Source organism: Necator americanus, chromosome V (genome assembly GCF_031761385.1).
Source record: "Necator americanus strain Aroian chromosome V, whole genome shotgun sequence".
Taxonomy (NCBI): Eukaryota; Metazoa; Nematoda; class Chromadorea; order Rhabditida; family Ancylostomatidae; genus Necator; species Necator americanus.
Window position 1 is genome coordinate 29,652,203 of NC_087375.1, and position 27,314 is coordinate 29,679,516.

At 40.2% G+C, this 27,314-nt stretch overlaps 7 protein-coding genes across 10 annotated transcripts; 3 read left to right on the forward strand and 4 right to left on the reverse strand.

The window, feature by feature from the left end:
* Positions 1–1,490: 1,490 nt before the first annotated feature.
* Positions 1,491–3,302, forward strand: RB195_015620 (uncharacterized protein; the record flags this gene model as incomplete). Of its 2 annotated transcripts, XM_064206416.1 has the most annotated exons (9): positions 1,491–1,528; positions 1,869–1,956; positions 2,049–2,128; positions 2,202–2,348; positions 2,606–2,690; positions 2,756–2,817; positions 2,919–3,044; positions 3,102–3,186; positions 3,240–3,302. In XM_064206416.1, 9 exons carry the CDS (start codon positions 1,491–1,493, stop codon positions 3,300–3,302), a joined length of 774 nt encoding a protein of 257 aa, XP_064062296.1. The 2 variants fall into 2 exon arrangements, with proteins under 2 accessions (XP_064062296.1, XP_064062297.1); XM_064206415.1 differs by lacking the exon at positions 1,491–1,528 and having other exon boundaries at positions 1,936–1,956.
* Positions 3,303–3,815: 513 nt separating this feature from the next.
* Positions 3,816–6,386, reverse strand: RB195_015621 (uncharacterized protein; the record flags this gene model as incomplete). The annotated part of the gene is made up of 11 exons (XM_064206417.1): positions 3,816–3,902; positions 4,403–4,507; positions 4,574–4,696; positions 4,756–4,825; positions 4,928–5,037; positions 5,107–5,249; positions 5,304–5,385; positions 5,694–5,807; positions 5,893–6,000; positions 6,082–6,141; positions 6,246–6,386. 11 exons carry the CDS (start codon positions 6,384–6,386, stop codon positions 3,816–3,818), a joined length of 1,143 nt encoding a protein of 380 aa, XP_064062298.1.
* Positions 6,387–8,356: 1,970 nt separating this feature from the next.
* On the forward strand, positions 8,357–8,740 carry RB195_015622 (uncharacterized protein; the record flags this gene model as incomplete). The annotated part of the gene is made up of 1 exon (XM_064206418.1): positions 8,357–8,740. The coding sequence occupies one exon, from the start codon at positions 8,357–8,359 to the stop codon at positions 8,738–8,740; it is 384 nt and encodes a 127-aa protein (XP_064062299.1).
* A 6,061-nt stretch (positions 8,741–14,801) lies between these two features.
* RB195_015623 (uncharacterized protein) lies at positions 14,802–15,155 on the reverse strand (the record flags this gene model as incomplete). The annotated part of the gene is made up of 1 exon (XM_064206419.1): positions 14,802–15,155. The coding sequence occupies one exon, from the start codon at positions 15,153–15,155 to the stop codon at positions 14,802–14,804; it is 354 nt and encodes a 117-aa protein (XP_064062300.1).
* A 206-nt stretch (positions 15,156–15,361) lies between these two features.
* Positions 15,362–16,165, reverse strand: RB195_015624 (uncharacterized protein; the record flags this gene model as incomplete). 2 transcript variants are annotated; one of them, XM_064206420.1, is made up of 1 exon in its annotated part: positions 15,362–16,165. In XM_064206420.1, one exon carries the CDS (start codon positions 16,163–16,165, stop codon positions 15,362–15,364), a length of 804 nt encoding a protein of 267 aa, XP_064062301.1. The 2 variants fall into 2 exon arrangements, with proteins under 2 accessions (XP_064062301.1, XP_064062302.1); XM_064206421.1 differs by having other exon boundaries at positions 15,362–16,015.
* Positions 16,166–16,236: 71 nt separating this feature from the next.
* Positions 16,237–17,190, reverse strand: RB195_015625 (uncharacterized protein; the record flags this gene model as incomplete). Its single annotated transcript, XM_064206422.1, has 1 exon — positions 16,237–17,190. One exon carries the CDS (start codon positions 17,188–17,190, stop codon positions 16,237–16,239), a length of 954 nt encoding a protein of 317 aa, XP_064062303.1.
* A 24-nt stretch (positions 17,191–17,214) lies between these two features.
* On the forward strand, positions 17,215–26,329 carry RB195_015626 (uncharacterized protein; the record flags this gene model as incomplete). Of its 2 annotated transcripts, none has more annotated exons than XM_064206424.1 (16): positions 17,215–17,250; positions 17,628–17,779; positions 18,647–18,741; positions 20,033–20,136; positions 20,200–20,281; positions 20,356–20,431; positions 20,485–20,581; positions 20,818–20,930; positions 21,471–21,558; positions 21,731–21,808; positions 21,904–21,968; positions 22,100–22,157; positions 23,989–24,091; positions 25,549–25,680; positions 25,735–25,844; positions 26,237–26,329. In XM_064206424.1, the coding sequence occupies 16 exons, from the start codon at positions 17,215–17,217 to the stop codon at positions 26,327–26,329; spliced, it is 1,482 nt and encodes a 493-aa protein (XP_064062304.1). The 2 variants fall into 2 exon arrangements, with proteins under 2 accessions (XP_064062304.1, XP_064062305.1); XM_064206423.1 differs by lacking the exon at positions 17,215–17,250 and adding an exon at positions 17,521–17,523.
* Positions 26,330–27,314: the final 985 nt, after the last annotated feature.

Sequence of the window (27,314 nt, forward strand, 5' to 3'; positions counted from 1 at the left end):
CTTAATGTAACAAGTTCTAAAAGAACAAGTAGATATGTTTAGATATTTAACGAAAACCACATTATTGAATCCAGGAGGGTCTGTTTCGAGGAAAAAAAAGATGTGCAAAAACTCTATGTAAGTTCAAAACAGTTCGTACACACTGTTTAGATCTCTAAGAAGGTTCCTGGAAAGAAAAAGTATCCTAGACGAAATATTCGAACAGCGTTTTTTTTTAATTGTATACAACACAAATTTGAAGTGGTTTATTTGTGGAATAAGTATAACGTAGCTTGAATGAGACGTAAATGTTCACCTCAAAAAAAGGAAATACTTCTAAATAAAAGGAGCCTTCTGAAGACTCAGCAAAAAAAAACATCATTTAGACGAGTTTTTTGCTCTTCCAGCAAGAAAACAATGCACAGTTTGATGAGCTTGCCACTCTCTAAACTACTAAATAATCTCAGTGAATGGCAGCAGAAAAACTCGAACTTTTCAAAACCTCGTGGGAAGGTTGCCCTGAAATGGATATGAAGTAAATAATAATATAATAACCGCTTTGATAATTAATTAGAACAAATGTAAACGCTGAGGAGAAAAAAAAAACAACATATTTCGCAAATACAGTAACAAATTCTAACAAGAGACTTTAAATTCAAAATTCTAGACAATTCTAATGCGACGAGTCAAATCCATGACAAGAATTTCTTTTGAAAGTCGCTTTAGGCTTCATGCTCAAAGGTGTCGGTTGTTGATCCCAAGTGCTCCTTGTAATTCTTCTGCTTCAAATGTTTTCATTAAAATAAGTTCAAATTTTTTCGATATCGGAGGAAATTAGCTCCATTACCATCCACGCTCCATGATGGATATCCGGTTGATTGAAATCAGGTAAAGCACTAGTTATTTTCTCAAAGCGTAGTAACGAAAGAACGTCTAAGGAGGTAACAAAAAAGGAAAATTAACAAATCAATTGCTGAATTTGAAAAGGATTTACCAACAAAGAAAGTTCCTGAAATATCGCTGTTTTGTAATTTGCCCCATCCTTTTCAAAAGCGATACTTTGCAGAATTCAGAACTCGCAGAATGAAAGAGGCAAAGTGGCATTAAAATTAAATTGAATTCACCTAAACTCGTTTTCAGACTGTTGACGGAACTGTAGAAGCACCTCCTCTCCCAGATTTCACACAGGAGAACATTTCCAGAACGATAAAACCTCGAAAATGGGTCAGCAGATGGTTTCGCAGCTGCTTCGCAATTCTTTACAAAGGATTTCTTGATTTCACACTTCGAATCCGAAACGAATTGAAATGAAACCATTCCTTCATTTATACTATACAATCCTTTGTCTCAGTTGTGTTTCAGCGACTGCTCGAACAGAGAAAAAAAAGAACTTCCGTCTTCTATATGGAAAGAGTACCGTCTCACAAAAATTGCAGTCGAATTGAAAATCTAAGATGTATGGTGCAGTTGCACAATTAGGTTACTGTTGTCGTAGCCATTCAAATGTTTGCATGTTAATTGGAAAACGCAGTATATCGGGGATTACTCCGTAAGTTATGCTTCTATTAAGTATTTCAACTTTCTGAGATAATTTTATGTCCACTTCGTAACTTTTCTCGCATGGAGATAACGTGGAAGTAGATCCTTGAGTGGATTTCTAACCTAAAAACCTCAAATTCTCATCATACCAATAGTTATTCTGTTCTGGCCTCGGTCAAAGTTCTCCGACGGTCGACGCCAGTATTCATATCCTCAAGATATCCATGGCCATGTCCTGCGTAGATCGTCTTTGTTGCCAAATTGCCTGAAGCCCGCAAGCGACCGTGTAGATGGGGCGGAGTCCGGTTTTGGCGCGTATATTTAGCGATCGACTCATTCGTTGGTTGCAGTTCTTGCCCATTATCAGCCTTTCACACGAGGTCTACCACATCCTCGCTCCTCCATCAACGATACATAATGGTTCTCAGATCGAAGAAGGTAAGGAACATCACTTTATTTCTCTTTTTTTGAATTACTTTGACTTTCATCCAGGAAGTAATTGGTTCTAACACTCATTCAAATTTTTTCAGAGTAAACGGAACGCATCTCCTATCCCAGAAGACCCTTTCGAGCCGTCATCGACAAGTTATGTAAGGGCTAAGGATGGAAAGTGAGTATTTAACTTATTCATAGTTGCTAGTGATTCATTTTTATATCTTACTAAAGTTTCTTTCCTCGTTTAGCCCACTTCCCTCAAAGATCGAACTGGAACTTGCCAAACGTGCCTTGAGACCTCGATCCCCATCCGTTCTTCCAGGAGTTCGACCTATCCCTAAAGAGATTTCAGAATCGCTCAGAGATCAACTTGTTCCGGGAAAGTTCTACGCCAAGTAAGTTACCGAACTGTTAATGCTTCGGTTTTAGTTCCAAATATTTCTTTTTTTTTTCTTTTGTAGCAGCACTATGAGGAAGTACAGACAGTTCTCTTTTTTGGATTTATTTTAAATTGCTCAAGGATACTAGAGGATCATTAATAATTGGCATTCATGATTGTATTGGAGATAAAGATCTTGGATAGTTTCTCCGATTGTGGCGATCTGTCTTCTAGACTTTTTCTTCTATTTCTTTGCCTAATTCTTCTATTCAGGTCACTTACTCAGTACCTTGGTCCGTTCGATAACGAACCGACAGTGGACGAGTTACCAAGCGGTGATACGTTTTTCATTTTGCAGGTTAGCACTACTTATTTATCAGAGTCTACTTGCTAAGTATTATGTGTTAACAATATTTGCTCTAGAATATGGGACGTCTCGGTGACACTGGGAAGTGCATATTTCGGCATGTCAGACAGATTGAAGTGTTAGTTTCCAAAAGATTCTAAGTTAACGAATTTTTAAAGAGGTTTTTATATGTAGTGTATTGCTAAGTGATTTGGGAAACGGTAATAAAGTCATGTTCAGTCCAACGAGGGAATTCCCACCACCACGGCCCATTTCACCATCTGAACTGCCAGGAGTTCGATCTCTGAATAATGAACTGGATGCGGAGGCGAAGGAGAACCTAGTGCCTGGCCACTACTATGCGAAGTTTGTAACAATGTTTCCCACGAATAAATGTGTCCGAATATTTGAACTGTGTTCCAGGTCCATGAATCGATATTTGGGCCCCTTTGAAAGCATACCAGTCCCCGAACTGCTTCCGAGAGGAGATTCCTACGTTATCCTGCAGGTATTTGTTGATTGAGGTTGTATTTGGGTACGTCTGCTTTAAAAATGTTTCAGGAAATGGGACGACTACCGAATGGGTGCATGATATTCCGGCGGGTTACTCAGATCGATCGATGAATGTAGTGATGTACTCTTCTCACTTTATTGATCACACCTGTACAGTACCTATGTCAACCTGTAAAATGCTCAGTACTTGGCTTAAACGAATCGTAAAGATCTCGACTTATTTTTTTTTATGAGTTCAAACATTTCGTGGTTGTTGTTAATTGTTGATTGTTGTTTGTACTATTTAAGACCACTGAGTTTGTTATTATATTATGCGTTATTACGAGTTATCATTGCTATGGGTTCGGTCATATTGCTTGCGATTAACGTTGTATTGTTGTATTTATGATGTGGGGTCAACTATAACAACTATGCTATATGGACTAATTTGTTTAATAATTTGTGAAAGGTAATAAATGCTCAAGATGTGCCTGCAGGGACTTTTTCGGCAAACAAATGACCTAACTGACGAAGTTATTGAAGATTTGAGTCATCGTGAATCGTAGAATTTATATGAACATCAACAAAATTTAAGCAAATATACAGTTAAACAAAAAACCTAGGTGCTATCTACAGCAGATGATGCTAGACTGTTTTCTCGAGAACTGGCTTGATGCCGAGTAAGGACTTTATGCTCCTTGCATATTCCCGTGTTGCTTCCGGCGTTTCTGGCTTAAAAAAATACTGTTTGTCGTGTAATAAGTGCTATTTCACATATAAACAATAAGCAGTTAGCAATAGTAGCAGGAGTAGAAAAACGCTAGAGCCTTCCAGAAAATGTTCCATAAGGCTCTTGACGAGTTTTTTCTTCGCCAATCACAACCAACTAATGAAATAATGTCAAAAATAACCTAGTGGTCAAAAATATTCTCCGCTCAAAAAATTCGCTAGCTGTGACCTGCCTAAGAAAAAGATTTGCAATTCGTAATTGAATAATCAAATTGTCACTTTCAGAAACGCGTGACCGGTATAGTTTTCACTGAACTGAATATATAATCTTCAGTTATAGCTAATCTTCATGAAGAAAACTTCTTCAACAAGTAAGAAGTCATCGAAGATCTCAGCTTGCAAGATAATCTCAATGTGTGAGTAATAACTGAACGAACGCTACAAGAAGTGAAAATAAGAATAAAACTTGCTCATGAATCCCAAAAAAGTAAAGGAAAACCAACCATATTCATGTATTTGTTCCACATTTCAGCAAATTTTTGGACATTTGGATCAGCAGCAATCTGGCTATCAGAAGCATCAGTTCCGACAACTTTAACAGGTGAGTTCTAGAAAAAAAGACCCTTGAAAAGTTAAGCAAGAGAAAAGTTCAGTAACATATATTAGCAACTCACGAAATGCTCATCTGCTATGACATCTCTAAGCAGTTCTGTCAATTTCCTCTGTGTTTCTGAACCCTCAAATTCAACTTTAAGGTTATCCTCGCGTGTTTTCAAAGTTTCCCATGGTTCCACCTTCTGCAAAACCAAAAAGATGGTATCCGAGAGCGACATTGCAAGATAAAAGGAGAACTTACACAGGATTCGTGATATATAACAGTTAACAAGTAGAATGCATAGTCAAGGTTTTGCTTCCGTGTAATGCATCTGAACATTCGAACATTCATTACCGAGAAGAGAGACAAGAATCATAACAGTCAAAACGAAAGAAAAGATAAGAAACGAAAAGAAAGAGAGAGAGGGAAAGACCTGTCGGTGATGATGGTTAATGTGTCTGTTTTTTCATCATACCGCGTAGTAGCAAGGCGAATAAGTTTCTCCTTCGCAGATGGAGACAAAGCAAGTGCTGAAAGTTTGACCTGAAAGTACTTACACTAAAAAACTAGCTTAAGGGTAACATGAAATTTATGCTCAGAAATTCTTCTCACCTGTAAGGTGATAACACGAGCGCGGTTATCTCTTATGTTGGTTCCTTGGTGAACGTAACTATTGTAACTAATTTTCAAAGGAAATTCGGATTCGGCCAACTCCTTATTCTCGATCAGCTCTGGTGGAAACTCGGTGCAAAATTCTGGAATTCATGAGCATTAATGACCACCTCAAACATAGTGAACAACGAACCGACTTCGAATAGCTTCGCAGTGTTTCTCAATCGCAGTGGGTGTCAAATGGAGGAAATTGGGGATCTTCACGAGTTCAAGGTTACCCTGAAAAATAAGTAGATTTGAAAAGAATTGGATGGGTAAAAATGTAGTTATTGGGAGGAGGAGGAGGAGGAGGGGGAGGAGGGGGCACTCAGCGGTACTCTTATTTCTCTACGCTATAACTTACTTTTTTTCTCCTAGTAACTTTAGCTAACATGTTATAGATTCTTTAAGACTAGTGCTTACGTTTTAGGCCTCAATGCCCCAATGGTTTTAGTTATTTTCTTCGAGAAATAAGGGCGGCACTGAGTGCATTCCCCAACTACATTTTACGCGAAGTGGATATCTAGGTGAGGTGTTAGGGAACGTACCTGTTTCTTGAAAGGCGCTCGTTTCTCTGGATCTGGACGTGTGCCCATTCTTATAGGAAGAGGCACGACGGATGAAGCAAATGACCTGGCCGCTGGCCAAACAGCAGTCCAATCCTGGAGCAAGCACGGAATGAAGAAGTGAACTAATCATCTTGACTAGAGCAACAGTGTGAGGAAAGTGAAAAACAGTCAACACTACCTGATCGGTGCTCATTTCTTCGCTTCTAGGCCTTCGCACTGCCAAGCGATCATGGATATCAGGGCGACTACGTTTTTCGACGCTGGACCTTCCAGTGGCTTGTTCAATCTAACGAGCACGCTTCCAGTAAAGTTGTAAATTGGAAACAAAAAAACCACTACACGAAAGCAATGTTTTCAATGAACGAACCAATAGCTGTCCACGAAGCTTCCGTTTAGGCATTACAAACATCTCATTGAACGTTGCACCCTAAATTGAATTAATCATGCGGAAAGAGCTTTGTAAACCCAAAATTAAACAATAATCATAAAGAAAGAGTCTTGTGAAACAGAGGTGAGCTGCGAAAAACTGACCTGTGGATCAGTTTCAATCCGCGGGGCTCGTTCAGAATCTTTCTTTTTCTCAACATCTCCAGATACAACTGCTCGTAATTTCTCAGCTAAAGAAGATTGTCGCCGCACTATGCAAGAGGTTCCGGCACGATTCAACATCATCTGAACTAATCGACTGCTTGAAATACAATTTTAAAAAAGTACCAAAGCTTCAAATACACGACACTTTGAGGTAAAATTTCGTTTGAACTGAAGTGATTGTTCATGCTCATTTTTTGGCGGCAGAAACAGATTGAAATTAAGGGTCAAAGGTTATTTAAGTGTTATCAAAACGTATGGATAACGCTATGAAATTTACGGCAACTTTTCCCTAGGTAAATGAACTCAATGTTATATCGGAATCCGCCTGAGTCCTTAATTCTGCTACTGCTCTTCAGTGATAGAAGTAAAGTTCAAGACCTTGAACTATTTCTAGGAGAAATATATAAGATGTTCTCTGGAAGATTTCCTTTATTTACACCTTGAAAAGAAGAATTCGAAACGTTACTTGAGCGCAACACGTGCGAAGGTCCCATTTTCTCAATTTCGATTTCCAAAAGAACAAGAAAGGTGAGCACCTTCGACATGCCATACAGATGACGTCTTACTTAAACCAGCAAATAAAGAATTACTCTGCAATCTCATTTGGAAGAGAACAACGGCGCAAATTCGCTCGGAACAAGTTGTGCAAATGACGTGGAAACTCGGACAGCATCGCTGCGGTACCGCGCTTGGATGGGTGCGTCGACAGGAAGCCTATCAGCTGACATGCTTCTTGGATTTTGGAACTGTCCTGGTTGAAGTTTGGTTACAAAGTCGACCACGGCGCTGGTACTGTTTTAAGCTGTTTTCTTATAGCCGCAAAGTCAAGGATCACTCATTCATCCAATCAGGTCCTGCGAACGCCTAGCTTGGCTCGCCTTAAAGGCATCACCCCATGAATCTGAGGTGGTGCAGATTTCAGGTGGAGTATTCGTATGCGGGATGGGAGACTATGGAGAGGGAGGTGACTCCGTCCATTTCTTCCTAATTGCCGTAAAAAAACGGGCCGGAGGATGCAGTGCCGCACAAGGCTGGCGCGCTCCAGTCGAACTCCTTGTAGAAAATAGTGCGCCAGAACGCCTGGAGCCGTATCTTCCGGCCGTTTTTTACGGAAATTAGGAAGAAGTGGACGGAATCACCCCCCTCTCCATAGTCTCCCGTCCCGTATACGAATACTCCACCTGAAATCCGTACCACCTCAGATTCGTGTAGTGATGCCTTTAAGTGATTAGTGAAAATTGAGAGAAGTGACACTTCCTGCAATTTTTTTTGCCACAGAATTTAATTTTTCTCTTCCTAACAGCGTTCAGACTTTTTTCGTTCATTCTAGAGAAATTTAAGCATAAGTGGAAGATTTAAGTCTTCTTCCTAAAGGGGTCAATACTTCACTTGGAGAATATTCAAACTTAATTTTACACCTATATTATTTCGGAACCGATACAATTTGGAAACATTATACGATGTGTTAGATTTTCTCGTTCTTTCTCTAACAATTAGCAATGGATGATGTGCGAACATTAAATGACGTGATCGTCATCATCGTACTGACAAAGTTAAGGTTGTACGGCAGACGACCTGTTAGCGACCTGACCTGTTAGACCACGTGACCTGTTAGCTACGATTTAGAGGTTATCATCGACCCCGATGATAGATATGGGGCGTGGTATAAAGTGCCGTTCGCGGTTATAGTTATTCTAGTTCATATTACTACTTGCACCGTCCAAGAGTGCGGTAGACAACGCTCTGCCCATTCTTTCATCCAATCGTATTGCTGGCAATTGTTCTGCTCATCTGTATTCACATAATAAAGACATTCCACTGAACCACCGCTTTTTGGTCTGTTCAATTAGGGTGATAAAATTCCTAAAGTCTCTAGTCACCCACTCAAACAGTTTGGTGGATCTGGACAGATGCGACATCGCCGCACTACTGCATCATCTGCTCCCCAGTCTTGAAAAAGCCTGCCAAACGCTTCTGGAAAGGGCTGCTCCGAAGTCCAGCTGCCTATTTTGCACTGTGGACGAGAATCGTGACAATCACCATTCCGGGAGATGTTCACGGCTCCCGGATCCAACCTCCAAAACAGCACAGGCGACGAAGCTGAACCTGTGCCTCCTCTGCCTAAAGACGGCACACGAGGACGTATGTGGAGTGAAGTGTGGAAGTTGTGGTCTTGGCCACAATTTCCTGCTTTGCTCCTCCGAAAGACCGCAGCCGCCCACGAAGCGGCCATACAAGAAGTAAGCACTCGCTCAACGCCAACCGTCAACGCCGCCATCGTCATCAGCAAGCCACAAGCCGTCATCAATGCACCTGCACGAAGCCGAAGTCACCATCAGCAATCCACGATCAACCCAACGTCAGCCCACCATCCACGCCACTCCACAAACTCCGCAACACTCGAGCCGTACGAAGGAAAACATTCGTCGAACTAGAATTTGTTGTGATTTATTTTGTGCTGTTGTCGCCCGGGGCAGTATCATCGACCCCGATGATACATATGGGGCGTGGTATAAGGTGCCGTTCGCGGTTATGGTTATTCTAGCTCATATTACTACTTGTACCGTCCAAGAGTGCGGCAGACAACGCTCTGCCCATTCTTTCATCCAATCCTATTGCTGGCAATTGTTCTGCTCACCTGTATTCACATAATAAAGACATTCCACTGAACCATTGCTTTTTGGTCTGTTCAATTAGGGTGATAAAATCCCTAAAGTCTCTAGTCACCCACTCAAACAGAGGTAGCATACAACGAATCTGACGTGATGAGGGAATCCGCGGTAAAAGCTGAAGATGAGGTTGTAGATTGCGGGATTTGGGGCGGTTCCACTGATCTCTACCGTGAAAACGGCGTGGGTACCGCTTTATTTCCTACAAAGTACGTTGAAACGCCCCTCTACGTACACGTTCCGATCTCCTCAGCAGCCTATTTATTGATTTTACTTGAATAGGCTGCTGAAGACATCATTAATTTTCTATCGCTCGCTCATGGACGCGGAACGTGCGCGAAGGTGGCGCGTTCCTACTGAAATCGTCTCAAAAAATGGACTCTTTCACCCCGTTTTTTCAAAGACAGAGAGATATGAGCAGAACCACCCCGGATCCTGCAATCTACAACTCCATCTCTAGGTTTTCCCGCGGATTTCCTAACCACATCAGATACGTGGTATGCTGCCTTTAGCCTCCTGGCGCGCACCTGTACGAAAGGTGCATTCTATGACGGATGTACACGTCGTAGGCTCTCAATTGGATAAACAGATGTTTCCATACCTGCCTTCAATTTCTGAAGGGATGTTACCAAGGACAAATGTGCAGGGAAATAGAAATGCGAAAAAAATAGATAAAACGCAACACCTGCAGTTCTTAGGCTATGAAACGGCTCATTCGGTTCTGACGAATTCGTTTGGAATTATTGCCCAGTACTGCAACAGCAATAATTGCTCTGATTCCGATTCTTGTGCCGTCGTGCCAACTGTGCAGTTCCCAGCGCATGCTGGCATCGGCCCACCAATTTTACGCCATCGAACTCGTCCCACCACATTTATCGCCTCCTTCGCACACAAATTCGGCGCCGTGTCATCCGTCTCACTGCTCTTGGATATTTGGGTCCACACACACATATAATTACTCTGCAGACTAAGGCCGTTATTTTAGAGCATGATATTCCTTCCTTCTATACCACTAGGAGCAGGTGTAGCGCAGTCAGTAAGAGGTCCGCTGCGGGCGCACGGTCAATGGTTCGTAATCGCGCTTGTGCGAACCAAGGATTTTATCCCTCTAGGGCCAATAAATTGGTACCAGGCTTGTCTGGAAGAATGAAAGCACGAACTTCATCGTCGGCAGACTCCCGCAAGTCATTGTATAGGCCAACACGCGTTACAAAACCTCAACGATTACGAATCGCAGTACAACGCGTTGGTGCATCCAAAGTGGACTGATGAGCCAGAGACGTTTTATACCACTATAACATCTAAGCTTTTCTCGTCTTCTTCCCCAATAGTTAGAATTTAGTGGCATGATTGTGCTAGTATAGTGAAATAACGTGAAAGTCATCTTCATACTGATAAAGATACAGATCTTACGTCAGATCACGTAAACAGCTAGCTTCTACTAAAGCGAACTTCTGCATACGTGTATATACTTTCTAGGGAAATCATCTTGCAAACGTGATGAATGTAACGCATAGAGGAGTGGATATACGGAGGGGTACATTTCGGTGATTCGCCATGCAGGCAACAGTCTCACTTCGTTTTACTGATTTCTGTCGTTGACGAACTATGACGTCGTGGGAGCTGTCTTACCCTTCTCCTCTCTTCTTCCTGCTAGCGGATGTCACTGCTTCAGATGTCAGCATGCTTGACTGCGACCGTTGAACACGTACCACTCAATCATTGTGTTTTGTGGCACAGGTGCACAAGCTCGAGGAACCAGAGAGATGGAGAAGAAACAATCCCACCGCATCTTTCTGGCACAGGCGAATCTACTTGATGCTGAGAAATCCGCCCCTTGCCTTGGTACTCTTCACAATCTGACATCGTGGATGTCGTCCCACCATATCATTCTTTCTTTTGACACTGGCGCACCACGTCAAAATCGTAAAACTCACCTCACTGCATTCTGACACCAACACGCTCACTTTTGGACTTTCGTTGGGACTTTTTGGGGAAATTTTGTTAATGATTATTGAACACATAAAAAAAAAACAACAATCTTTATACTACGATATTTTCAACATAAGAGACTGGAAACTTTCTTGCCAATCCTTACCAAAAAACGAACATAAGCACACACAGGGAGAAGTATCAAACATTATCCATTTAGAAGAAATCACCAACGGTAGGGAAAAGCTCTTTGTCCAAATAGTGATAAAGACGAAAACATTCAAAGAAGAAAAGGCAAGGATTTATTCTAATGTGAGGATTAGACGTTAAAAAAACTCTTATATTCGTATTTTTGTTGTATTTAAGCTAATCTCTTTAACATCATAACCTGCAACGAAACTTAGATAGGTAATACATCTTGTAGTTATTTTCAAATATTTAAACATTAGTGAAACTTGCGCAAAAAGTTGTCATGAAAGATATTGGCTAGAGAAGAATCACAAATCCCAATTTCTTTCTATTTTGAGTTCTGCAAGAAAAAGGTGCTTCACCTTTGTAACATTTCAGAAGTATTTTGAGAGGAAATACGATCAGTTTGTGATTTGTTAATACACTTAACAAAAACCTTCTATCAGTCTGTATAATGAGAGGTGTAATCACTTTTACTGTTTCGTCGTAAAATTGGAGGTGGGGTTTTTAAACACCTGTGTCACCCACCTAACAGGAAAACATAAAGGTTTTTATGTTTTCCTGTTAGGTGGGTGACACACACACACACACACCAGAATAAACCCTTCATTACATAGCTTGATTTTTTTATTTATTTGTTTTCAATGCCGCTCAATCAAGGAGGATATGACAAGGACAAAAACAAAACAAATACTGTGAATAGATAGTGAATAGTAGAACAAAGAATACATACGAGTCCTGTGTACGATTCTGACCTAAACTAGTAATTAGTTCCTCCATGTACTTTTAGCTGGGATTTAATTCAGAGAATTGATCGACATTCACGAAATGTTGTGTAGCACTACTTGTGGAACGCTCCTATCTTGTTCATTAATTTTGATGCTCTTAGTTGCTCAGATGAAGTTGCACACAAACACCCAGCTAATTCTTAGGTCTAGTTCTCAGCGAATCGTAGTTCTGAGTATGAGTGCTCACATCCGATGAAAAGGATCTAATTGTCGTTTTTACTTTTTTCGCTAATACAACTGGTTTTTACAATTTTCACAAAACTCAGAGATATGCAGAAAGTTTCAAGTAGAAGTATTCCTACGAGCTGTGCTTTTCACTAAGCAAAAAATCCGGAAGAATTTGTTCTCTTCTATTTCCTGAGAGCGAAAAATAAATATTGAAGTGTTTTATTTTTCCCTTCATCGTTTAGTGACGTTGAAAAATTCGGAGAAATATGAAACAACATATGTATGTTTTTCATATGTTAACGAGTTGGAAGCAGCAGTTTTCACACATGCTTAAGGACCTAAACATCCTGGAAATATTGTTCACATAGAATTTCTACCTGTCTGACACTTCAAATACGTCTCTGAGTATTGCCCATGTTTGACTGTCTTTGAATCTCGGCATGTTGAAACGATATCGCCGAAACGTTAGCCGCTGTTTAATAAAGATCGATACCAATCTTGGCTACAGCTCAAGGAAATCAGTTAAAACTTCAAATACGTTTTCACAACATCCAACCTATACTTTCACTATAAATCTGCACTTTTGCGCAAACCACGTGATCGTCAACTAGTACTCCGTTCATTTTCTCTGCGCTGGTTGTCGCAGGTTTTTGCCTTTCGCTATCAAAAGTCACTGATAACCGTTGTATTCGTTGAGTGTTTCCATTCCAAGCTGAAAATTCCTTTGCGAATTCATTCGACACATTTTTTTCTTTTTTCCTGGTTATCCAGAACAAGCTTCAATACATATATGAAATCTTATTGTAGAAGTTAGACCTGAAAATAATAACTGAGCCTGTAAGTACGGAAAACATTTTTCCTGAGAAAAGAAAACACTTTTTTGCGTCTTCTCAAATCTCTGATTGACCGAAAGCCAAAAATTGCTTGAAATTCTTCTTCATAAGCTTTTATTGCAAATTGTTTGCGACAGTTGGTGGCCACAAGCACAAGCTATTTTTGGTCAACACTGTCATTTCAATGATTCCATTGGTCACTAATTTTCAGCCGTTTAAATTTTTAATTTTTTTTTTAAAACCAGCTGTGTTCCTGGTTGGTGTTGATCGATAGTAGATGGTTGTGCGAGTCGATTACAAGTCACTGGAACATAATTTGGTAGTATAGGTGTTGGTATCAATGTAGAACGAGAATTTTGCTATTATTTTCCTATTTTTTCTCATTTCTTTCCCTTTTCACAGCGAAGCTTTTCGACCAGATAGATCAGTTTTTGAGATGTGGTCATCTGAAGAGGATTAATATAACCCTTGATATGTAGTCTGATCAAAAGGTGCATGGTGCAGTTGCGTAAGCGCTTGCGTTAGCGGCTGCGATCAAGATGGAGCCTTCGCTACCTTTCATTCGTCTATATCGACCCAGTGAAGTTAGAGATGGTCCCACCTTGGTCACATAAGCTATGTGCCTCCACCTCGCCGCTTCAGGTGTCACAAGAACGTAGACACCTACGAGACAACTTTACGATGCTTGTAAGCCGATTATAGGAAGTGTTTAGCTGAAAGCAGCACTGATGATACGGTGGGATTAGCGACTTTTATCGCAACCGAAGAGCAGAAAATAGTGGGAAATGCCCGAAGAAAGGGCAATTTTCCATAAATTTCCATCTATCTTGACTTACTGTCTGTTATTGTTGCTTGTTCCCATCGTTATCCTGCTTTTTTTGAAAACATAACACTGCATTACATCTTGATATGAAAAGTCATGAATCGCAGACGATAAGAAGCTTTTCTTTCGTGCTGTGTTACTGATAAAATTGAGGCGAGTTATGTAAAATTTTTACGCTTGTTACTGACGTTGAATTTTCTACTCCAGGAAGAATCCAAATAATATGTGAATATTTGTTTTATTTTTGGTATTTTCTCAACTGGTAGGGCAGCCATTGGTGATTTGAACTTTGCACTTCTTTCTTTACTGTCCTGAGGCAAGCAAAAAGACCATAATTTTTGTCTCCTCGAAATTTCATTCTATGTACTTAGGATTAAATTTTTGGAGATTGCCACTAGAAATCCAAAAGAAAATCATTTCACTCTGAAAATAACCTTTTTTCTTGTTTCTACAAATTATTTGATAGTTATAAAACTACAGTATCTTCACGGAAGAGCTTTGCTAAAGTTGTACATTAGATCTGATAAATTCTATTTGACGCTAAAAACCAAATGATGAAAAAAAAAACAATTTGGAAAAAGAAAATGAGGAATGAGTCAGATTCAGGGGCAAACTTGTTCCACAGGTGTTCTCTGATACAACATGATCGAGAAAGAACTCACAAACTACCACTATGACGGCATTTCTGGCGTTTTCGACCACCTACTTATTGCCTTATTTTCACAAAAATCAGGAAAGATGTCGTAGACCTTATATATCATTTAATTCACTTGTTCTTATCATATTACGGTGTATTAAGTTCAGCTGAGAATTTAGTTTTTGATCAGCTAAAGCTGAAAACATCCGTAGCAGCGTTTCTTCATTACATTTCAATTACTTTTCATTACATACATTGTGTTCGACGTTGTTCCACGATCGAGAAACTATGGAATATTCCAGAAAGATGAACTTCGCCGGTTTATTCGGACATGCAATAACCGCTACGGCTGTGCTTCTACTGACATCCGGCATTTGGATAGCGGTGAGCTCTTGAAACTTTAAAAATCAACAACTCTTAAATTTTTTTTAAACACGATACTATCTTCTTCTTCTTCCTAGCGTTTGTCCCGCGTTGTTGCAGGGTCCGCTTTTCTGCTTCTTGTCTTCCATTTGGTTCTATCCATTGCATCAGCCGTACACAAACGTGCATCTATCATATCCAGCTTCACACGGTCTAACCAGCGAATTTTTGGCCTCCCGCGCGGCCTCACTCCTGAAACGTCGAGCTTCAGAGCGGTTTTGGCAACAGAATCTTCCTCTCGCCGCAAGACGTGACCAAACCATCTCAGTCGCGCCTCCTTCATCTTCTCAGTTATCGGGACGACACCGAAGACGGAGCGCACAGCGTCGTTGGATACTTTCTCTTTTAGCGTTACACCTATCGTCCACCTCAACATCCGCATCTCCATAGCGTGCAGCACTCTTTCCAAGGCTTTCGTTGTCGGCCAGCACTCGCATCCGTAAAGGGCAACAGGACGCACAACCGTCCTGTAGATCTTCGACTTCAGTCAAACAGGGACTTTCTTGTCGCACAGTACTCCTGTTGCCATTTTCCATTTCATCCAGGCAGCATTAACACGTGCTCGACCTTCTTGATCAATGTCGCCTGTGGAAGTCATTTGGATCCAAGGTACTTGAAGCAGTTCACCTTGTTTAATTCGGTGCCATGAACACGAATTGAACCATCCTCTATCCTTGGTCCGCACTCCATGTACTCAGTTTTTGATGTGTTGAGGCGCAATCCATATTGCTGCAGCTGATCCTTCCAAGACTGCACTTGTTTCTGAAGATCATCTCGAGACTCCGACGCGAGCATGACATCGTCGGCAAAGAGTAGAGTCCACGGATGCTGCTTCTGGATTTCCTTCGTTATCTTGTCCATGCACAGTATGAACAGCAGAGGTGAGAGGGATGAACCCTGATGAACCCCTACTCGTACAGGGAATGGCCTGCTTGTTCCAACAGCACATCGTACAACGCTGGTAGGCTTCGCATAAAGCAGCTTCGTCCACCGCACATATTCTTCTGGTACTCTATGCGACCTCATGGACATCCATAACAGCTCATGTGGGACACGGTCGAAAGCTTTCTCGAGATAGAGAAAAGCAAGATGCACACTGCGGTTCTTCTCTCGATGTTTCTCCAGGAGGATTCGGACAGCATGGATAGCATCCATAGTGCTGCAGTCCTTCACAAAACCGCACTGGTTGAGTGAAACGCTAACAATTTTCCTCAGACGAGCTTCCAGGACACGCTCAAAAACCTTCATCGTATGGCAGAGCAGTCGTATAGGCCTGTACGAGGTGCAGTCAGCAATGTCTCCTTTCCCTTTCCAGACAGGCACGGTCACGGAAGTTTGCCAAACGTCTGGAGTCCGTCCTTCTGCAACAATCTTGTTAAATAGAGTTGCGAGCCACATGGACCCTCGATCTTCTAGCAGCTTCCAGATATCAACAGGTATGTCATCAGGACCGGTTGCCTTGTTCGACTTCATTTTTGCGAGGGCAGCACTGATTTCGACGGCAGTAATTGGTAGAACAGGACCCTCGACGCTGGGAACGGTTGTATGGGAGGATGACAGAACTCTTCGTTACACAAGTGATTGTAGTACTCTCGCCACCTCTCCAGGATCTGACCAGAGCGGCGCAGAACGGCTCCATCAGCTCCCTTAACGATCTTGGTGTGCTCCATATCCAACGTTGAGCGATGACGTGCTCTGACTAAACGATACACTGCCCGCTCGCCTTCTCTGGTATCAAGCATGTCGTACACAGCCTTGTAGCGGTCCGACTTCGCCTCCTTAGCCTTCCTCTTCGCCGCTAGGTAAGCACCCCGATCTTCAGGCTGACGCGTCCTCCACCAGAGCTTATACTTGGACTTCTTCTCACGAATTGCCGCCTGAACTTCCTCGTTCCAAAACCACGTAGCCGTTTGTGCCTTTGGCTTACCTAGAGTCGTCTTTCCCAGAGTGTTCTCCGCGGTCAAGCGTATAACGCTGGAAGTAGACAACCACATTTCCGCCACACTACGAGTAGGGTGGGGAAGTGTAAATGGAGCCACGGACGCGAAAAATACCTCCTTTCGATCCTTCAGATTCCACCATTTGATGCGCTGTATTTCAGTCCTTGGATGTTTCTTCCTTGGACGGGAGATTTTCAAGTCCATAACGAGCAGATGGTGTTGGGCAGCGACATGGTCTGTAGGGATGACTTTTGAATCCTGCAGAAGTCGACGATCTCGTCGGCGTAACATCCAGAAATCTATTTGTGTTTCACGACCGCCGCTGGTGTACGTGATCAAATGCGATTTTCTTTTCCGATACTGCGTGTTAGCAATGATCAAGTCACTTGCAACAGCATACTCCAGGATTCGCAACCCGTCGTCGTTACGAGCTCCATAGCCGTATCCACCATGACAACTCTCGAAACACGATGCTATCAACATCGATAAAATGTTGAAAATGAAGCAATGAACTCAACGTACCCTCAAATGTCTTTGAAAACTGTAAGGGAAAATATGTAATCTGTCTTATTCTCCTGGAAAATAGGGAAAAATCGAATCAGAGTCACAAATAAACCGTTTACACTGACCGATGCGGTGAATGCATTCGAAAAAAGACCTGTTATTTTGTAAGAGAAAGAAAAATTGATGCTTTTTCCCGGATTTTTTCAATCAACAACATCTCTTCAGGATCAAGTTTGGGAAATTAAACAAGATTTTTTTTAAAAAAATGTGAACAAGTTGAATAAGCCCTCAGCTAAAAGTTGAAGTTTGATGGTTTGAAAGTAGAGTTTTAACTTTTGCGGAATAAATGAGATCAGATTGAGATTTATTTTAGTTCTATTTTATTTGTTCTGTTCTATCTTCTTTCAAATTTTCAGATTTATTTTGCCGCCATTAAACCTTCGTCCAAAGGAGACACTTACACTATATTCAATAACTACGGGAATTGTAACAATAGCAGTACAACGTACACGAACAATTCGAAGTCGTGTGTACCTCCACCGCCGGTTGAGTGCGAAAGGACATGCGAGTGAGTGTGAACATGGGTTTAATCCAAAATGAACCCCTCAAACCATCTGCCTTTTCAAAATTGACTCTTTTTTTGTATTTATTACTTATGTGTATTTGCATTTACTATTTATTATTTATTTATGTGTATGTTATTTATTTATCACTTTATTTTTGCTTTTATTTAATATTTTGGCATTAGGTTGGTGAGCAGTATTTCTACTCTTATGGATAAACTACCGTTTTCTGTTTATTCTATGCTAGTTTTCATTCTGTGAGTATTAGCGTTTGTTTATTTAAACGTTTGTTAAAACGAGTGTGTAGGACTTACGAAATCTCTTAAAGAAGAAAGAAAAAAATCAGAATTTTTGGAGGTTTACTTGAATGTTTTGTAATTTTTACTAACTTTCTACATTTATTTTATTTTTCCGTTTTTTTTTTTACTGCGGAAGTATGCAAACCATACTTAGGTGATCATGCATAATAATTGCGGAGTCTTTTATTTTTGCATTTCCTGCTTCTGGATGGGATTTCCGTCGTACAAGACTAGCAGAACATCCACAGAATTGATTAGATGAGCCATAACAACTCATTTATTGACGCTTCCGTTGATTATGTAAGGTTCTGAACGTTAGGCGTTCGAGGCAACCCCCTGCTCTTCCTACTCCTCCTCCTCGTCCTCGTCCTCCTCCTTCTCCTCCTCCTCCTCCTCCTCCTCCTCCTCCTCCTCCTCTTCGTGTTCCTCCTCCCCCTCTTCTCCAAAAGCAAAAGCAAAAGACCAAAGGGGTAAGATTAATGGTTTAACGCAGTGATCAACTCAGCTCTCGGTTTCTCAAACTCTACCTTAAATTTTCTTGCGACTTTTCAGTTTGCCCCTGAATATTTTCAGATTTGTAATCTGCGAAACGATACCAGCCGGACTTACATTTAACTCTTCGTATCCGATATTTAACAAAACCACAGATTGTTGGATGAGGCTTATGAGTGAGTTGATTTTTTCTATCACAGCGCATGCTTTCCATTGGTCTGGAAAGAACTTAAAATGGAACTTAAAATTCGTCATATTTTCATTTTTTATTTTTTTAAAATTTTTATATCTTATATTTCATTTTTGTCTTTTGTATAAGCAAACTTTTCCATGTTAGAGGAGTACGCAGTAGTAGTGATTTCCCCCTTTCACGAAGAACATTTCCACCTTAGAATTTATTTTCTAGAAGTAATCAGAAAATGAGAGAGAATCATTGCTATGCAGCAATTAAACTGGGATCCAGTCGAAGAATTGCATAGTGACATGTCCACAGAGAAGGGGGCCTGCAAAGAACTACGAAAAAATTAGAAAAAAACAGAATATACAAATGAATAAATATAGTTTCATGGGTAGTAGTCATTAAAAGAACCTACATACCACCTAACAACGGGACTCATCCCTTTCTTGTTTTTTTTTTGCTCTCACTTGAAAGCATCACTCCACGAATCTGAAGTGGTATGGATTTCAGGTGGAGTATTCGTATACGGGATGGGAGACCATGGAGAGGGGGGTGATTCCGTCCATTTCTGCCTAATTGCCGTAAAAAACGGCCCGGAAGATATGGCTTCAGGCGTACTGGCGCACTATTTTCTACAGGAGTTCGACTGGAGCGCGCCAGTCTTGTGCGGCCCCGCATCTTTCGGGCCGTTTTTTTACGGCAGTTAGGAAGAAGTGGACGGGATCACCCATCCATAATCTACGATCCCATATACGAATACTCCACCTGGAATCCACACTACCTCAGATTCGTGGGGTGATGCCTTTAAATTTGCGGTCAAGACGACCTGGATGCAAAATGACGTGTGCAATTGCGTCCAAAGCGACGCGGTCTTCATTTTCTCAGCGAGCATATCAGTGCATATCGCGAAGCTGTTCTTGTCCCAGGGCGTAGGTGAGTGAAGGTCCCATCGTATAACGCACCTCAGAAAGTATGGATGGCGCTAAATTCGGGAACATTTGATTAAACATCAGCATCGGCAGCGGCAGTCTCCTAGAGATACTCGGATTTCGTCGCGGCACCTGAGGATGAGGATTACAAGAGGTTCTCGAGCTTAGCGTGATCATGCTCCGCGAAAGCGAGCCGTAAAGCAGGTCCTGAGCGGAACCGCTGCGGTACCTCTTTCTCGTCCTCCTCCAGTATTCTTTTGGACTTATTGTAACAATGAATAGACAAAATTAATGGTTAGACAGGCTATTAAAAAAACTGTGAAAGAGAATCTAATCCATTATTCTACTGTTTTGTTTTAGACGAAGCTCAAGAAGAAATTCTTATCGGCAGTTATTATTGGTCTTTACTTGTGAACGATACTGGTGACAACTACACGACAGACACGACAAATACTTCCGGAGACGTGAGTACCGAAATCAATTGCGTTCCCATTCGTCTCTTGGAGCAAATCTTGAACAAAATTTAGGGTGAACTCATCTACAATACGTTGTTAGCTACTGCTCAAAGAGGGATTGACATCAGAATAGCGCAGACGTATCAGGACGGTGGTGAGCGATCTTATTTTTTTTTTGAAAATCACTTCAAATTACTAGTACAGGGTAGGACTCCATGCACTTTTTAGGTTATCCTGAGACAACAAATCTAGCAGCAAATTCAAATGGAATGATAAAAGTACGATCACTTGATTTCACACAATGGTTTGTGATTATTCGGAAAATAACTTTTCCACTTGTTACGGATTATTTTCAAGGTACCCTGGAGGGATTCTACACACTAAATCATGGGTTGTCGATGGAAAGCATATGTATGTTGGATCGGCCAACTTTGATTGGAGAGCCCTCACTCAAGTAGGGTCACGTGTTTGGTTTCCACCTAAAAAACCAAACATTTCTTTGAAATATTTAAATTACAGCAGGCTTATTGACCACATGAACAACTAATTATTAATATTTACTTATTTAATCAAAAACATTCGTAGGTGTGGCATAAAAGAGAAACAAGAAGAAACAGAGATCACTGTAATTTCGCCTAAGTTTTGTACAGTCTTCTATACAGTATGTTTACTATTCAAGTTATATTACAGGTCAGGGAGCTGGGATTGGCTGTCTTCAACTGTCCATGCCTTGCTAATGATTTGACAAGATTGCTTGAGATTTATTGGGAAATGGGAGCACCAGGGGCGAAAATTCCGAGCAGGTAATATAATTTTTTTTCTTTTGTAATGAGTTCAGGAGTTTTTGTCAAATATAATTTCTCCTAGCTGCGCAAGGCAAACCAGCAAGCAGCAAGCCTAGGTTATTTTAGAAAAATATGTTCGAAATAAAGGTAGATTAACGAACAGTCAAGAATAGTGTTAATTTGGAACAGCAAACATTTTTAACTCGTTAACACTTCTTTTAAACTGGAAGACATTGTTGGGTTACGGTGCTGTGCCACAGAAGAAGAAGTTCCTAGAATTTTTCATTTTTTCTAACCTAGTTGACACCGGAAAATTTCCAAAAATCTCAAATTTAATGTTTGTGTCAAATTACTACGTTTCGCTTCTCATAAAATTCGGCAAAGTGGCTCTGTCTTTGTTTTGCAGGAAAGGTCCAAGAAGAAGAATGAAAACAATGTTTAAAAGCAACTGCAAAAAATCACTAAAAAGATGGTTTGCGTTGTGGATGTGTTATTTCGTATTGGGACCCATTCTTGTGTAGTGTACAGGTTTTATTCATTGACTAAATTTCATTTCAGCTGGCCTGATAATTTGGCCACTCCAGCCTACCATGAAAGACCTACCACTGTGCCTCAAACGAACGGAGATCAAGCAGTATATATCTCGGTAGGAGGTTTAGACTCAGTTTTTTTTTTTCAAATTGAAAATCTTTGTTTACGCTTCTATTCAAGAGAGGTCATGTTAGGTTGCTACTTTTATCAAGTAATGATCCTTGAGTTCTTTATGCGTTTAGTTCAGGCTAACGCAAAATCTAATTCCGGAACGTTTACACTTTCAGGCTTCTCCACCAGGATTTCAGTCTTGTGGACGAGAAGACGATTTGGATGCTATGGTAAAAGTGATAGATGAGGCGCAGGTAAGTTACTGTATAAAGAATCTTCTAAATTTTACTGTACTGGTAAAAGTAGAATGAATTATTTGAATTGTTTTTAAATTGCAGTTTTGTTACAGACCACATTGGACCTGGCTGTGATGGACTACGCTCCATGCTCACTCTACATGAACCCATTAAACAAGTAACTACTAGTGAATTTGAACAACTTTCACATAATTTATTGAAAAATATTACGAAGAAATGTTTCTATCAACATTATTGCTATTATTCAAAACTAAAAAAAATTATTGAACTTTTATGGTTGTTGTTCAGGTGGTACAGCAGACTGGATGATGCGATTCGAAGAGCTGCTTTTGAACGACAAGTGAAGGTCGGTGGTCCTTAAAATACATAAGTTATAGGGAGTTCAGCTCACAAAATTTAGACCAAGAAAATTAAATTTGAGAAACTGTTCGCAAAATTCATGCAGCTTCAGAATACATTGTTTTTTTTAGCAATACCTTTGACCACTACAGTTTATCTTGCTTAAATATTTCCTGGGAACACGCAAGATTCAAGATTCTAAGCTGTCACACTGTTCTACACTTTTAAGGTAGCATACCACAAATCTGGAGTGGTACGGGTGATTTCAGGTGGAGTATCCGTATACGGGTTCGTAGATTATGGAGACCGGGGTGGTTCCGCTCATCTCTCCTTGAGTCGCTGTGAGCAGTCGGCCCCTTAATGCTGTTTTGTACGATGCCTTCAATTGCAGCGCGCCACCCTTGCGCACGTAGCGTCCCTTACTGCCTATCGGGGCAGTTCGAATTGATTTTTGACGAATCACAGGAGGGAGGCGGCGCAAGGGGTGGAGCGTCGCAATATATGGCGTCGTACAAAACAGCATTCTGGAGGCGGCTGTTTACAGTGATGCAGGGAGAGATGAGCGGAACTACCCCCTCTCTGTACTCTACGAAACCGTATACGGATATTCCACCTGAAAACCGCACCACCTCAGATTCGTGGTGTGCTGCCTTTAACCTTCCCACATCGCAATTGAGACACTTCCGAGTGACCGTTTTCCATTTCGGCAATGAAAAGAAATCGCATAAGGATAACGAGTGAAGAAAGGAAATCTTATGTGGTGATTACGTATCGGACCAGAAACTTATTCCTGGCTGTATCGGGTGTAATGTGGGAACCGACTATGGACCCGGTTGGCGGGATTTTTGACGGTTGTAATCCTCCTCCAGTCGGGCTTTACATTTTTCTACAACTATGGTAGCACAGCTTCCATATTTACTATTCATACTATCTATAGCTCAGCGTAAATCGTGTTGTGACATGACGACGCGACGCGTACTCGATTCAGATGTGCACAGAACTATTTTTACAGTATGCTGTGAACTCCTTGGTCCTCTTTTCCCTATGGTTTTTTCACAGCTCTTCTCTACCTCGTCAGTGCGTGTAGTTTACGTAGCTTCAGGAAAGAAGTTTCCCGTTTTAATGGTTTGCCTTGGTTTTTAGCGTTCCTAAGACCTTAGTTTGTGAGGATTCAATTTTTCTCTCATTTTTTTCCTTTGAAATTGTGCATGATTCGCGTTTGGTTTTGGTTTTCCTCGAGTCCTAGTAAAATCTCAAAATTCGCCCTACAAGAAAGCTGACAAGGCACAGTCACGCAAAAAGTGGCAGAGACATGCAGTTCCGGCAAGCTGAGGACTTTGTGAACCTGGAAATAGAAGGAATTTCTGAGATACCAGAAAAGTTTTTCTTCTATATTATGACTACAGAAGATGGAAACCTAAATTACACAAAAAAGAACAAAAATAAAATCCTTACAAACTGAAGTCTTACAGGCACCTTAGAAGCAAATCAAATGATGAATCTAGTGTATAAAGTCTTCACTAAGACGACGAAGTGCTACTGAAGTAAAAAAAAATTGAATAAATAGCGAAAAACGATGAAAAACATGAAAATGTCCCTGGAGTGTTTTTTTTTGTAAAGAGACCAGTGTATACCTTAATTGAGGACGCATCGCGTCGTCATGTTACAAATCGGTTTACGTCGTTTATGTATGGTGAGTGTCGATTTTCCTAGTAAAATTACGACAGGGTAGAAGAAAATGCGGTTGAGGCAGTGAAAATGAGTGCACTGCGGTAAACCGGAAGAATCCAGAGAACGTCGACGGCTACTGAGCACTGTTCGTAGTTAGTTGTTTCCAGGTTCGCTTCCTTTACTCTAGATGGGCACACACTGCTGCTAAGTACTACTCCTATCTGCACTCCTTAGCCGATCTCAGTAGTCAGCTGCAATGCGTGTACACAGGTACGTTGTTTCTAAGACGAAACATGAATCCAGTTGATAAAAAAATAGAATCATAAATAAATAAAATAAAAACTAAACTAAAGCTACTACTAAAGTGAAAATAAAATGAATATATAAATACTAATAACAAATAAATAAGAATAGTGAAATGAAAATAAAATTAAATCAAAGTGAAATTACCATAAGATTTTTGTAGCATGGATTTAATCTTATTAACAAGAAGGTGCAAAAGAAGGAAAAATAACATTGTAAAGTTGGGATATTTTGAGAACTTAACGAATTGGAACTGCAATTACAAGTAAGTCAGTCGGTTTAACAAAGAATCGAGGAATGAGAGCAAGAAAAAAAGAGAAAAAAAAAGAAAAAATGAGGCTGATATTCCAATAGTCAAAAGCTGAAGAGGAAGATGTGATGTGAATATTTGAAGAAAATGAAATCAACTTTAATTAACTGTGTTCTCTGCCCATTTTTCTGTATTCCTTACGAAGGGAGTGGGAAATGACGTTAAATCCCACAAAACTGGAGCAACACCTAGATAGGAAACCTTAGAGAAACCTACAAATCTAATGGGCACAACAATGAACGAATAAATAACAACAACGACTCAAAGATACCAACATGTAAAAAAGGTAAATAATAAATAACGAAAGCGAGTAGGTTATTTCCTCAAGCAAAATCTTTTTGTTTAAGGAACAGCAATTCTGCTATAATAGATCTTCACAAAATGAAAAAATAGAAACAATGCGCGGCAAAAATTTTAAAAATGCAAGATTCCAAAAATAAAATAAAATCAAGAGATCCAAGCTTGAAAAAATATAAAAACATAAACAAAAAAGTAATCCTACGAATATGTTGCATACGAAAGTGTGAACTTGGAGATACTCTACTCCTATCCACAAAATTTTAAGCTGTGCACATTTTCTCGATGTCGCAAATTTCGTATCAATCTAGAAAGTTGACAAAACCTCCGTGAGGTATACAGTCCCAGCCACCGCAACGATATTACAAGTGTTATGTCACAACATTGAATTTGTATCAAGCTCAGTTCAGCTCCAGCCAGATGTTCGCCAATGTTTCTGGAAGCATCATCTTTGTCGCAGACGGCGGACGTTAATTTTTTAGTGATATAATTTGATTTGTTGTAGTTCATTGCAAATACTGTTGAAAAAAGAGATAATTCGGAGCCACCTGCCTCGGAGAAGCGGAGTGGGGCGGCAGGGTTGCGTTTTTCCCGGAAGCCGAAACTGTGCTGAAACTATTACGGAAAATTGGCTACTACAAAATAGTGATAGCCTGGTCTTTACTGTTTTTTTTCGTACTCGTTCCTGGTTTGGGTCATATTATTCGTTTAGCTACAGTTTTCGGGAAAATCGTAACTCTGATCCCCTCGTCCCTCCCTCTCGAGGCTCCTAACGCCGATTATGTATGTTTTCGCTTTACGAACCCTTTAGTTTCAGATGGAAAATGCTCAAGCAGGGGTTCAATTACTATACGGATTATTCAAGTGCCTGATATGCAGTACGGTAGCATACCGTACTCAAGAGTTTACCATAATAAGTATTTTGTCACGGAGAAAGCGGTTTATGTAGGTAAGTGATTTTTCGCTGAGTCCAACAATTTGTCGACAAATTGATTTTCTGTAGGTACGTCGAACTGGACGCCGGACTACTGGTGGTTTACAGCTGGAATTGGTATGGTGGTGAAACCGGACGATATCAGTCAGCAATCCTATCTTGTCAACCAATTTTCTCAGGTAATTTTTCAAATTATAATAGAAAATCTATTTTTCCTATTTCTATTGAACTATACTGCTGAGATCTTCTGTTTTGGAGGCGCAAAATTAAACTATTATATACGTTGACTTCTGTGCTCATCAAGAAAAGCTAAAATGGTAAAAAAAACTGAAAAATTAAATATTCGAAAGAAAACGAATCAATAGGATTTCACAATCGCACCATCCATTCAAAAATAGAAGTAGAAATCTTATGAAAATGATTAATGAAACATATCCTACACCTGTAAAATATAAATGTTTTTAGAAATAATTGTAGATACATACTGTACACCTATAGATAATTTGAGTAGGTACTGTATGACAAAATATTATTTTGTGGATATTTCTTTATAATGAAAATCTTTATTCAGATATTCGAAAGAGATTGGAATTCCAACTACACGATTCCGTTATCGTACTTTGACAACAATGGAAAATGGACAAATGGAACCAAGACGTTATGACCTATTTGAAAAATTTTGTAATAATTCCTTGTATACCATACTTTCGTTATTATGTTGGTATCCAAATTAATGATAAGCTAATTTTAAATAACTACGGTCTTATCTCAGAAAGCACACCTCATTCACGAGTAATCCATGTACGTAGGAAATGATCAATAGTTGTATAAAAGTTGTTTACTTAAGAACAATCAGGGTAAGGAATGCCTTTAGGGCTTTTTACCAGATAAAATTTGAGGCACATAACAGTCTCCTTTTACTCCAGAGAAAGCGATAAAGTTTGTATCCAATCCACAATAATTCAAAACAATCTACAAATTGTATAAGGAATGATACTGTTGGAGGATCTTTCAATCTGTTGCGTAGATGCATAAATGGATTAACGTTTTTTTAACGACCAACCTTACCAAGAAACATGGATTTCAAGGATTCTGGCAAGCTGATACACTTATGATCGTCCTTTTTTGCTACTTCGCATTCTCTCTAACGAAAAGCTACGATTAGACGACCGATAGCAGTATATGGTGGTTTTTTTTTTGAGGAGGAAATGGTTTAGTCTTAAACGGTTACACTGTTGAATAACTAGACCTTAAATAAATTGAATTATTCGGTCCGCAAACGTTTTGCAAACACGTGGACGTCAAGGAGATGTTCAGTGGTGACGTTTTGCCGATTTTTTTTTGCATACGAAAAAAGTTAAATGCTTAGATTTTAAATAACCCCACTGCTTGTGATCAACTTAAAGCAATTTCGCCGACGTTCAGATCTTCCGGAACTATTCTTATTTTGGAACATATGATTTAGAAATCAACTTTCCAAATCAGGTAAAGGCGCTTACCTTCTGCTTTCCTCTACTTTGTCATCTATTCCTCACTCACCTTCTAGTTGCAAGTTTTAGAATACATTGGAATCTTTATTTCTTTTATTTGCCCAGTTAAATGGTTACTAGTCGACAGGATAAGTCAAGGATGCAGTGACTTCAACGAAA